The sequence below is a fragment of the Metopolophium dirhodum genome, chromosome 8 (genome assembly GCF_019925205.1).
Source record: "Metopolophium dirhodum isolate CAU chromosome 8, ASM1992520v1, whole genome shotgun sequence".
NCBI lineage: Eukaryota > Metazoa > Arthropoda > Insecta > Hemiptera > Aphididae > Metopolophium > Metopolophium dirhodum.
Window position 1 is genome coordinate 36,020,656 of NC_083567.1, and position 13,966 is coordinate 36,034,621.

The 13,966-nt window shown below is 29.4% G+C and overlaps 1 protein-coding gene across 1 annotated transcript; it reads right to left on the minus strand.

Moving 5' to 3' along the window:
- Positions 1 to 266: 266 nt before the first annotated feature.
- Positions 267 to 11,527, minus strand: LOC132949974 (ras-related protein Rab-13-like). Its single transcript, XM_061021128.1, has 6 exons — positions 11,341 to 11,527; positions 7,857 to 7,917; positions 2,697 to 2,835; positions 2,466 to 2,555; positions 2,175 to 2,288; positions 267 to 1,296 (listed from the first exon to the last, which is right to left on the minus strand). Exons 1-6 carry the CDS (start codon positions 11,456 to 11,458, stop codon positions 1,198 to 1,200), a joined length of 621 nt encoding a protein of 206 aa, XP_060877111.1. The 5' UTR covers positions 11,459 to 11,527; the 3' UTR covers positions 267 to 1,197.
- Positions 11,528 to 13,966: the final 2,439 nt, after the last annotated feature.

Here is a 13,966-nt window from a genome sequence, read left to right on the forward strand (position 1 = left end):
TTTTCAAAAAAATTACATTTTACGTCAATAATATTAATTGTTAGGTTTCTAATTTTTTAATATTAATACAATTATATTAAGTTGATATTATATTGAGGCGTGTTCTAAACATAAACTTTTAATTGCTGGAAAATAAGCAAATTCCTTCAGAGAAGACGTGTTACAAGTCATCAGTTTGAAAATATTTTGGTGACAGTATGTTTTATACTTCTATTGAATAAAGTGAATAATAGGTAACAGTATAATAATAAACCAACTAATAATGATGATTATTTCAAAAATTGTATTATATTCCCAATTTATTAAATTAATCAATGGATTAATGGATTACAATAAACAAAAATGTATATTAGGTATACAACATCAAAATAGGTATAAATCAAAATAGACATTTTTAAAAAATACATGTGAATTTGCAGGAAAATATTATATAGTTGTATATAGGTAATAATATTAATAATATGAGAAACAATACAATATATATAAAGGCAAAACGTGAAAGATTCGTAGCTATATGTATTCATAATATCGTGATTAGGTATATTTTAATATCTTTGTTCTGACTATACATAATATATATAATATAAACCGTTGAAAAAATTATGTAAACAGTAAATATTTAAAATTGAAATGTTATGTCTGAACAAGCACAATATCTGACCCTGTCATTAGTTGAAGACACACTGTTTACGTATGTACAATATTAAAGCATATTAAAGTATTTATGTATTTACTTCGGTGTTTGATAGAACGAATTAATAGGTATTGATATAATATATTTATTTATATGTAATCGGAGAGATATATTACGTGGAAAATTAAATTTTACTCTAACGGTAAAACAACGATTTTGTGCATTTCGACTTTACAAAATATCATTATGGATATAGATACGATATAGGTAATAAATTCAATTCATTACGTATTATATTAGTATATTTATTGTAATATTGTAATAACGTTATAATATTATGCGTATTTTATTATGTCTTTACTATTTATATTATATAGTAATCACTAATCAACAACTTTTAAGTTCCGTCGTTTTAGCATATTATGTTAATTCAACTCTCGACGTCATCGGATAGGCGCGAGTGTAAGCCATCACGTATATGATAATTAATAGGCTTTTAGATTTTTATGAAAATATAAATAGCTAAACCGTTATGATTATTTTTAATATTACAGTTATGGACATTAACAGGAACTGCACTTCCGTGTAGATTCAGCAAAAGCTTTTTCGAAAAGTGGCGAACATTTCTCCCTTGGCGTTTCGTCTCTCAACCCGAACGCTCCCTATAAACAATATAACATATGAATTAACAAACAAATCACTTTAAAAAATACATTTTATAACCTAACATATGCATTTGTAGACTGCTGGGACGTATTTAGCGGGGAGGGGAGGAGGGCCATAGCTGGGTGAAATTTTTTAGGAATTTAGGGGCGGCAGCATTACAACTGTCCAAATAACCCTGTACACATGTTTTGTTACATTATAACTATAGCTTGATGGGGAAGTACTCCTTTACCAGGTCTAAACTCCATATTAATTTTTAAAAATAGATGACTCAATTCTAGTAATCTCATTTTTATTATTTTTTTTCAGATATTTTGAAATTATGTCAATAGGTTGAAAATTACTGAAAAATGAAATAGAACCTATTTTTAAATATCAGAGTTATTGTAGCAACTTTAAAAAGAGCAAATATATGAAGTATATATACTTTTGGTATTAGATATGACTATATAGCACAATCATATAAAGTTAAATTAATTTAGCATAAGTTAGAAATGTGGCCTAAAGACTTAAAAAAATTACATAATATTATATTTAAAGAGAAGTACGCAAAGTCTTCGATATTGTATACATAGGTAATTATATAATAATAAGGGTAACTTTTTAAAGGTAAAAACTAATTTCCTTAAAAATCATTAATTGTTATAAGATTTCAAATTTTATATTTTATATATTTTCTGAGAATTTAAATAGGTGCCTGTATAAAAATGGAACTTCAATTGAGTAGGTAGTTAATCGCGTATCAATATATTGATTTATTTAAAATTATATGATTGTGCCACGCATAGTCATATTTAATACCAAAACACGTCACATAATTAATTCTACCTATAGGCTATAATTATTGCATATTTCATAGTAATTAATTGCTCACCGAGTATTGGGAACGTTCTTTAATCATTTTGGCCAATGCCTGAAACGCTTCTTCCACGTTGACGTCCATCTTACACGAGACTTCAAAAAACGGCATATCGTAGCATTCTGCTATCTATACATAATAGGTAATACAATATATTTTAGAAACGAGTATGTATATACATAATATATTTTATTATAGCGTATCTACTGATTTTTTATATTCAAATGTTTTTTTCAAATGTATTTAATCGTTGGCGCAATTGACCGAGCATGGTAAAACAATTTCGTATATTCTCTGACTACTCACTTTTTCTCCGTCTGCTTTATCCACGGCTCGCACTGTCTCGTTGTCGCATTTGTTACCAGCCAAAACTTTGATAACGTCCGGCGAAGCGTTCTAAATATGTTCATTACAATATTATTATATGTATAATATAATCGTCACATTTAAAAATGTTTACCTATATAATAATTGGTCCATCGGTTCTCGTTCGCGATTATTATTCTACCATTAAAAACATGCATTATTAGAACTCACCTCTTGAATATTCTTCAACCAATACGTCAAATGGTCGAATGAATCCAGATTCGTCACGTCATAAACGAGTAATATACCCATTGCGCCCCGATAGTACGCCGTGGTCAGTGTCCGGAATCGTTCTTGTCCAGCGGTGTCCCTGTATATAATAATTTATTATTATCATTATAAAAGGTATGATAAAACACCATTACGTTTCAGTTATATACATTGGCTACAATAATAAATAATAATCTAGATATTATAATTATTATATATATAAGTCAAATACCACTCACTCATTCATCGCTACATCTCAAAAACTACAAAACCTATATGAACTTGAAATTTGGAATAGTGGTTCCTCTCATGATCTAGATGTGCAATAAGTAAGGATTTTCTGATACTCGCATTTTAAAGAGGTGCTCAAACAGTGATCTTGAGATTCACGGATGAAATAGAAACTTTTGTTTTGTTTATAAATGGTTGCCATTGGGCGCAGATTATAATAGGTTTTTTTTTATTAATTTATATTAGTAATAGTATAAATTAGGATTATTTTTTTTTTTGTATATAATTAGTTGCCATTGGTTACTCGGGCCAATAAGGTACAAGCATGCATCAAATTGTCACGCTTATGGCCTAAAATAATGAAAATATATCTTAAAACCAAATGTATGTGTGTAGCTTTATATACTCAAAAGCTACACAATTGAATTTGACGAAAATCTCAGATACTTTTGTAGATATGTCAGAAAAGTTTAGAAAGGAAGTGGTTTCAACCACGTTAAAAAATATATACCCAGTGCTAAATCCAATCCGTGACTTTCGGTTGCCCATCTAGGTCGAATTATTTCATAAAGCTAGGTACCTACACTGACGCCGATTTCGCAGTGGACTGAGGTAGTGAGGTAGGTACATTAAAACTGAGATACACTCAAACCGAGATGACGAGATACAGCTATATAGCGTAGGTATATACTATATTATAGGATTTGCTACAAAAAACAACTGCACAGTGCACACGGGCGAAGCCAAGATATTCAGCTGTAGTATTATATAAGAATAACAACTCTTTTTACTATTGGAAAAAAACATGGATATTATTTAAAATATTTGCATAGCACAATAAGTAAATTTGATCATAAAAAACATTTTATTTTTTAATATTGTCATCAGGAGAAAAACTTAAAAATGTATCCATTTACAGAACCTAACATAATTTCGTTTATGTTTTAATTTTTTAACTTACAATTTTTATTTGTACTATTATTATATCAGGCAGTGCATTGTATTTCCAGCAAGTGAATTTGACGTACTTTTATTAATTTTCCTACTTTAAAGTATGGAAATTAAGTTTGAGTGTGCTAGTAATTTTTAACGAAATCTTACTAATATAATGTAGGTAATGTAAAATTACTAACAATATATTTTTTAACTCGTAGCTGAAGAATTTATAAATTAACAGGCATGTCAACATGATTAATTGATAAGTGATTACATATAATATTATGTACATTTTTTACTTAGAAATTAAATGGCCTATATTATCGATATACTTATATAAATTTTAATATTTTTTCAGTTTTAATTTTTTGAAAACGAAAATTCAGCCACATTTTATATTATTAGTTTTATTCGGTTATTGAATTCAAAGTTATAATAAATTATATTTCTACCGAAATATATATGTCATAAAACGTTGATGTAAACTTAGAAGTCCTAGGATTCATTAAACGTTTACTTTGTACTTTTGTCAGATACTCTTGAAAATGGTGTGGTTGTTTGACACCCTTTCATTGCAAATGATCAACTCCGTATCGAAAGTGTTTAGAATAGATTTTCAGCATATGCTTCTTTTATTGTTAATATCCCTGTCATTCACTATGATTGTTCACAGACATTTCACAATTCCTACATATCCAAACGGTTATATACTCGCGACAAATCGAATCTGACGAACGGGGTACAATAACTCGCTTATAAATTATTGGTCTTTAAATGCTCCAGATCTTCTCATTATCTTTTAAAATTTCCTCTCAACCCACGACCAGATTCCTTTCTCTATCCCCAGTCACACCACCTAGCATGGCCACAACCGCCCCATGATCGGAACATATCATATTATACTCTCCGATACCGGAATAATTTTATTTATATTATGTTATTATTATGTTGTATTGTTAGATTTAGATTTAAATTGTATTTGCACCTTTTTATAACTGCCGTTTGGCATTTATATAATTATATTGTAATAAAACAAAAATAAAAATTCAAAATGTCAATATTTACTTATCTTCTGTGGAGTTAAACATTATTATATCAGAATAACCATTTATTGACATTGTTATTTTCTCGAGCATACCTAATCAACAGGTTATATATAGGGCCCCTGCTGCACAAGTAGTTAATTAGTCATAAGTATTTAAGTTCTTACTTAAGTCTAACTTATTAACTCCACAATAAAAATTAATTATTTGTGTATCGAAATTCAGAAAAATAGTTTACTTTGGAGTATAAAATGTATTCGGTGATTCAATAAAGTAAAAGCATTCAACAGATAACCGAAAAATAACAAAAATATTTTTTTTTTTTTTTCAAAAATATTATTTTATAGGTAATGACTAATGACTCTCAAAAAGTTATAACTTTTCGAGTAAATAACGTGTTAAACCTAAAAAACGACTCAGTTTATCTACAACGATTTTATTACTATATCTTTGGCTGTGAATAATAGGTATTATTTCAAAACATGGGCAGGTACATAGAATTCGATGTGAATAAAACCTATTTGAACTCTTTTAGATACCGTTTTAACAACGGTAATACATTTTATTGCACCGTCTTGTATACATTATAATATTATATTATACACCATAAATCTTTAAAAAAATAAAAATATCCGTCATTTATAACATATTATAATTCATATATTATATTTTGTTGAGCTTGGTTGAATTGTACTTACATAACTGTATTATTACATGTACTGAATTTTATGGGTTATATTTATAAACTTGTCCTTCGCTAGTTAACTTTGTTTTTTTTTTATTGATGTTGCATAAGACAGGGGCGTCTTATTGTACTTATTATCTTATTGTCGTATTATACATTATTATGCATCGAATAGATACGCCAAAAATATTTGTTTGAGTTTTATTGTGAAGGTATTATTTCAGAACAATAATAAAATTCATATAGGTACTATTTTATCAACGATTATATGGCAGATATTCCTACGCATAAAACCTAATTGAATCGTTTTGTACGAAAATACTTATTAAATTTATATGTGAACATGGTAGTCGGCTAGTGTCATTGAAAGATTAAAAAATATAACAGAATAATAAATAACTACGTACAATAACTGTTTGTATTACTCGACAAGTAATAGATAGTTATTTTTATTTATAATATATATTATTAATATTACTATAAAAATGCAAATATAATTAAGTACATAATTATTAATTAATATAGTACTTTATGAATGACATTGATTTGTATACATACAAATATACAATATAATATTATTAATTGAAAACGTACAATGTCAGACTTAATAATTTCTCAATTACTAATAATTTAGTGAAAAACTCCCATCCCAACAGCAATCGTGACCAAATTAAGTATTGAATTTATGTCATATTCTGTACACTTCATTATGACATCGAATGACCTAGCTATGCTTGAAGTATAAACCACTCAGTTATATATTATTGGATATAAATTAAATATTACGTCGCGACTGTATCGCTAAAGTAATTTGCATTTTAAATCAATCGATTAGTATTCAGTTTTAATTTTTTCAATCAAGGTGCTGTCTCGTATAAAATATTAAAGATGCAGCTGTAGTTTTTATATTTTAGTGGATTATTTTTTAATGCCTTGCGATTATACACTTTTGACGTTTCCGTACATAATATAAATTGGATTCGTTTTAATATAGTGCAATATTCTTCGTGATGTGTGGTGAAATACATTTCGAATAAATATGAAAAATATCTGACAGCACTTTCGATGGTCTTTACACTTGACATTAATGATTGATTTGAATGTTTTATAATATTACGCAATAATAAGATAGTATAGATTACTAGTAGGTATGAATATTTTTTCCAAATAGTAAGTGCAGCCTATAATAATTCTTATATATTGGAGTAAAAATACATTCGGCAGTAAATAACAACCATAGTAGGTAAAACTGGTAATATTGAACAAAATGTAATAATAAGTAGCTGGTAGGTATAATGCTTATATAATTTATGTGTAACCGCTTAGGTATACTACCGTGGTTCCCGCCTCACAATGTAGGTATATAATAAAATGTATTAGTGTGCATGGAAAAACGAATAATATAATAATTTGTTAAAAATGTTTAAAAAATATTATAATAACCGTATCATTATTAATTATTATAATGCAATGCAATGATTGTTTGTTCGGTGTAGATTGTATATTTGCGTATACACAGTACAATATCCGTGTTTGACTAATACTTTTAACGTATATTTAATTCGCTTATTATACAATAGGTTTATTATAAAATATTAATTATTTAAAACAACGCTAGTGTGTTTTTTAGAAAAACATAATAATAATACACTGTGACCTGCAGAATTATTATAAGATCGTGAATTATTAATTTAATTCGTAAAAAAATGAAATGATTTAACGGAAAGATAATAATATATTATGAAGATTGGATTGCGTATAGACCAAATGTACTAGAAATGTAATCAGATGAAAACTATTCGAAACTCGAATACCTGATATACAATGCATACCTATATGCCATATTGCACAAAAAAGTTGTATTTAGATGAAAACTATATACACCGACACTCGACGTGGCCGATAGGTGTAGTCATAACATGTTGAAATGGGTGGATTGAATTTTGGAGCAGTTTCTCTGATTTTAAAAACTACTTTAAAAACTGCTTTATATTTTATTGTATTATATTGGTATTACACCGGGTCGTACTGACGTGGCACATATTAATAATATGTATATTATACTCGAATAATGCCGGAAAAATATTGTTGTATCAATATCATGGTTACTGGTTAGGTTAGGTTAGATTGGGTTAGGGAAGATTATCGACATTAATTTTAACTATTCTAAAATCTAAACATATCGTGTCGCTTTATGTATTATATATTCACTAACTGCTGACTTACCATATTTGTAACTTTACTGGTTTTTCGTCCAACTGAATTATCTTTTGTTTGTAATCGACTCCTGGAATCCAAAGCAAACGAAAATATTATTATTGTTGCCATCGCTATAAATTAAAATAAGTAGGTACCTATATCATTTCTTTATGACATTCTCAAAGATGCCTCAAAATTGTATACGTTTAATGAGTGTTCGCATTAGGCTTTTAGCGTATATAATATATATGTAAATAAATGCTGTCGTGTAACGATGTTAACGGGTACAATTTTACCCCTTTCATCCATTCGATTTGCATGACTACACATTGTAAAGGAACCAAATTACCGAGGGAACCACACGATCTAATGATAATTGTACAGGAAACATGACGCACAAAAGTTTGTGACAAAAAAGAAAATAATCATCGCGTAAAATGTGTACGAGCTGTACATTTCTGTAGGCTATTCTATTCTGTAGTTTCAGAACACGTACGGGAACGCCTATGTTGTATATTAGTATTCAATTTTGACTTTCGATAAAAATTAAATTAATTTTATGTTTGAACACTATTTCAACGTATTTTCAGTCAAACTGGCGCAATTTTTCTATTTGATTGTAGTATTTATTTATTTATTAAGAGTAATACCTACATCCCGTGCACGGCGAATGCGTTTTATATTATTATAGTTATTATTACAATAATAATTTTCAACGAATAACAATCATTATCTGTTTTCCGTCATACTGATATATGGATTACATTTCAAGAGCTATACAATAAAATCATCGTTGAAAGTTAGTTAATCCCAAGTACGAATTTATTAAGTAAATAATGAAAACAATTCATAATTAATGTTTTAACGACATTATGAAAAGGTAAATATCTAATATTCTTCAATAGGTATAATATAACATTATTACGTAATAACGTAGTAGCGATAATTATTATTTATTATTAATGAGATTTTAAATTTTGAACGAAATCCGCTTTTTTCTTCTATAATATTAATGATTCGATTTGTATTAAAATGAATTAAAATAATTATAGTTAATCGTAAAAATGTGTAAAATATTATGTAGTTCACTATACAGCTATACGCCTATACAGAATTTTCTCCATGTTTGTCCTCACTTTTACCCTCCTACTCATCTACAAAACTATTTGAATACACAATGCAATTTATAGTAATAAATTCAACTTTTAAAAATATTTACATAATTATCTCTTTAAATAAGAACCAATCTTAACATTTAACAAGACACGACAAAATCATTTTTTTAATTCGTGTCTATGGCTTTAATCATTGAAAAAACATTATGGATTTTACTAATTGTGCTGTGCAAGATCTCTAATAATATAATAATCTTTTTTCGAAGACATACTTTTAAATTATTAAATATAAAATAATGTATAGACTGTGACAAATGCAATGAAACCCCCTGTATGTATATATTTGTACCAAAAGTTTCGTTGACATATATAGCAACAGCATCCGCATAATATATTATCATATTATACCTATCTAATATGATGGGGTACATCCTTTGGTGCAATCCCCGACGGGATGTTGGTCGAATTACGTTAGGTGGTTTCGACTTTCGCACGACCAAACCTAGCTAGTTCCAATGATATACCTATATAATACAGTATCTATATATTCATATTAATAAATACGCACCAATGCATCATTATACATGAATGTGATTGTTTATCCCTTTGTGCCGCATTAATCATTCAGCGGTATCGCATAAAATAATATAATATTTGGTTGCCTGTTTAGGTTGTACAATGTACAATGTCACCGATGATAATAATTCCATATTTTTCTATTTCAGTTTGAGTAGCTATAGAATTTGTTTTTGTTTAATCACATAGCGTTATATAATGTGCATAATATATACAAATTAAATATTTATCTAATGCCTATGTACACACATTACCCGTTCTTTGATTCTTTATTAAGAAATCACGCAGACACTATAACCATATACTCATATACGTTTATGCGGTAGGTAAATATTAAAAGAGTATCGTGTTTTTTAATTTATTTTAATTTTGATACCGATACAGAATAGGTCAAAAGGGATACCGCGGTTACAAGTGTTACAACAATCGATCGCATTTCTCCGAACCATATGGTGGTGCATAATAATATTCTCATCGTATATATTTGTGCGATAGTAGTGAACAGATCACATGTAAACACTTGAAAAATATATATAATTTTATAATATACACATATACGGTGTATTACCTATATAATGTAATTTTACCGTTGTTTATAGTTATTACACGCTAAAAATATACTATACACGCCCGCTTATTAAATTCACCCGTGGTTGAATATATTATGGTTTAATATGTTACCCGGTAACCGCGGTGTACGCCGTATAAACTATGTATTTAACCACGTAATTAAACACATCGTACAGCGGGTATATAATGTAGGTTACCGCAAGGACATTTTTTGCTGCTTACGCGCAAAGGTCATCGCTTTGATGGATTTAACGACGTACCTATAGTGCTGGCAGCAAATTTTGGTGATGCGTACATTTTTTTTCAAAACTTGGAATTATTATTATTATTATTTAGAGTCCTACACAGGTTTTTAGAGGTGTATGAAGTTCGATACAAAATCTCATTTGTATACGTTTAAATATTATTTGATTTGTCAAAGACACTATTCATAGACGTAAATAGGAGTTTAAGGCTAAGGGATAATTGGCCTTTCCTGAACCATCTTAAGCCATTTTCAATAATATATTTATTTATTCAAAGCAATCTTTAATATTTAGCTTTATTTATTAAATAACCATTATCTATTTATCATTTATCATTTTTTATTTGAGGTGATTGTTTCATATTATATTGTGACAATGTTAACAATTTGTTAAGAATTAGTTAGGTTTTGTTGGGTGCGTTAAAATAAAAGCACATCACTTTTTTTTTATTCCTATACATGTTTAGACTGTCTGTACGAATTATAATACGCAAACGATATACAGCTACAGAACTGATTATGTAAAAAACATACCTACACGATACACACAACATCACACACGAGCACATGACACATGAAACGCACTAACTACTAAGCATCAACGCGTCGAGCATCTGAGACGTTTGAGAAGTGATATTTCAAGCTTGCTGTATTACAAACGAATATAAATATATAAATGTATGCATATGTGTGTTCTACAGCGATTCCATTGTTAAAGACCATCGCATCACTGATAACTAAGTATTTAAGTAGCTACTTGTAAAATATTAATTATCATTAGTTAGGAACCTAATTATATTGTGATCGGTGGGAATACTTTAAACATCTGACTGCTGCAGTAAGATAATATTATATACATACTCGTTATATTTTTTAAACATATACCTACGCGATTTATACAAACAACGACGCGCATTATAACATTATATCAACAAAAATAAAATCCCCTCCCTCCTATGGTAACAAGCCCGTCAAGTCCGGCCACCTGCTCGCTGCGGAAACTTACCTATGGTCGATATGTACGTGTCGTAATACGTCTCGTCGCAAAACCTGTGCATCAGACACGTTTTGCCGACGTTCGAGTCGCCCAGCACGAGCACCTTGTACGATTCGCCGGCGTTCATGTCACGGCATAGCCCTCGAGACACACACTGATCGTCGGCGATAGTGGCGTGTGTGTACACGTCGCCGTCCCTTAATTGCGCCGTCGGTCGTCGCAATCGTATTCGATTATCGTATATGGTGAGACACGGCAGACATCGATGTCTCGGCACAGTGTATATTGTATTATAATGTTCTATATAATAGGTAGGTTACATTATCGCGGTGTATACTCGGGCAAAAAGCTCGATTGTCGTGCGCGTGAGTCCGCCCACACCGCCCTCCGCCCCGAGACGGACCATATTATATACGGACGACTGCAACCCCTCGCCGCCGCAGACGATGACTCACCCGACGACTATCGATTCGGTGTCGGCGGCAACCCAGTTGGGGCCGAAAGTGGTACACGCACAATATTATATACATGACACGAAATAATAATAATATACCCTTTTATTTATTTTTTTTTCTTTCCAACGATCGTAATACCAGGGTCCGATCCGCCGAGTTGTCGCCGCCGCTGCAACACGCTGTGTATTATTATAATAATATTTGCGATTTGCCGTTTTGCCAGGATATTGTTTTTACAACCGCGAAATAATCGTTTCAAATTTTAATATAGGTATATTACATGGTTTTTTTTTTATTGATTATAGAAAACCCGTCCAGTAATAATTGTTTATGGTCATTCTACGCCTTTCAACATTGAAATACCTTAGGTAAATCGATTTGGTCCTACTTTTAGCAAATTTTTTTTTTTTACTAAAATATCGACAACTCCGCGCTTTTGGCTCTTGCCGTGTATTTACGTGGATAAATAAAATCAAATTAAAGAACATATTTTTAAAGGATTGAAAAAATCATATATGCGTGACCCATGATCAGCTGTCCATGAACATGTATTATATTATGTACTAAAGTGTTGAAGTTTGTGAAGAACACTTTCTACACCTACCTATATTAGTCTTAGAAAGTCAACGATAATGTCAAATAATTACAAATGCATATATATCTTGAACACATAACAATATTGCAATATTAATATCATACATTTTTATAACAGAGAACCTTTATTATAAAGACGCATTTTTTAATTATATTAGTGATCCAAAAAAAAAAAATGGTAACATTTTTATTTCTTACAGAATTTTCTGAAGAAATATTAGAAATTAAATTTGAGCACAACCACTCTAAAGTTTGATCCGTGACAAATATAATTTGTAATCTAAAAAAGTGCTACGTGAAAGTTTTGTACAGCTTTTCTATTGCCCTAAAAGCCATTAACCGAAAAAAGCGTATACTCTCTCGGAATCTGAACAAAGTTTGATAAACAATCAATAACGACCCACCTCAAATCCACTGTAAGTAAGCTTAAGGGATATTTAACTAGCTTTAACATCTTACAAACCGTCCTACATTTTTATGTTTGGCTAAATCCTATAATTTATTGTCCGTAAGTATATGTGCTCCGACGAATGGGGCTCTCCATGCAAAACATTCCATCGAAATAAATTGTGCCTATGTATAATATACATAGTTACTCTACATAATAATATATGGTGCAACTATAAATGCAATGTTACACAGCGTGTAATACTTAAATCGGCAGTGGAGAGTAGGAGCATTACATATAAATATACTATTTTTTAATAGCGCTGATTGATTTATTTATTATACCTATAACTACCAAAATATAACAACTATCCAAATTTTCTAAATTTATGTGCGGCGTGTCCTATAAATATAATATATTATATGACACGAATTGATACTAGATTTTCGAATAAAATATTTTAAAAAAACATTTGATAATTCAAAACCACGTGGTAACATCGCGTAGCTAGTAAAAACTATATTTAAGAAAACAATGCAAAGTGCATCGAAATCCCAGCCCGAATGATTATAATTTATAATAGTGCATATTATTTGTTTTATATATTATTGTTATAAGCTTTTGAGTCAATACCGAATTACCGTAAAATGGAGTGAATAAACAATAAAATAAAATTAATAAGCAATATGTATAGCATAAAATAGTCAAAAAAACATTTTTTTTAATGTCAATGTATATATATAAATTATAATAATAGGAAGGTACTCGTAAAAGTAGTTTTAAGTCTCCACGATTAATATTTTCGTGTTATGACAAAATAACTAAAATCGTTTTTCTTCGATTATATATTTAATTTCGATCAATAAAATACTACGTTTGGACATTAGTTACAAATCACAACAAAATAAGCAAATCGATTTTATCAAAAATTGGTTTTTCGTAAGATTTACCGTTGTTTTGTAATACATTTCCCCCCCCCCCCCCAATAATTAAGACAGTACTGTGCATTTTTAATTTTTACCTCTTAAAAGTACAAACTATATACGCACTACCAGAAAAAATTGTTAGTTATTAAAGTTGAAAATCAAAGCATATTTTTTTACAATAAAAAGTGTCTTTAAACACAAAAATAAAACACACATCATCAATACGTTCATCAAAATCGCTCCATTCAGAATATAAAATATACACAATTAAT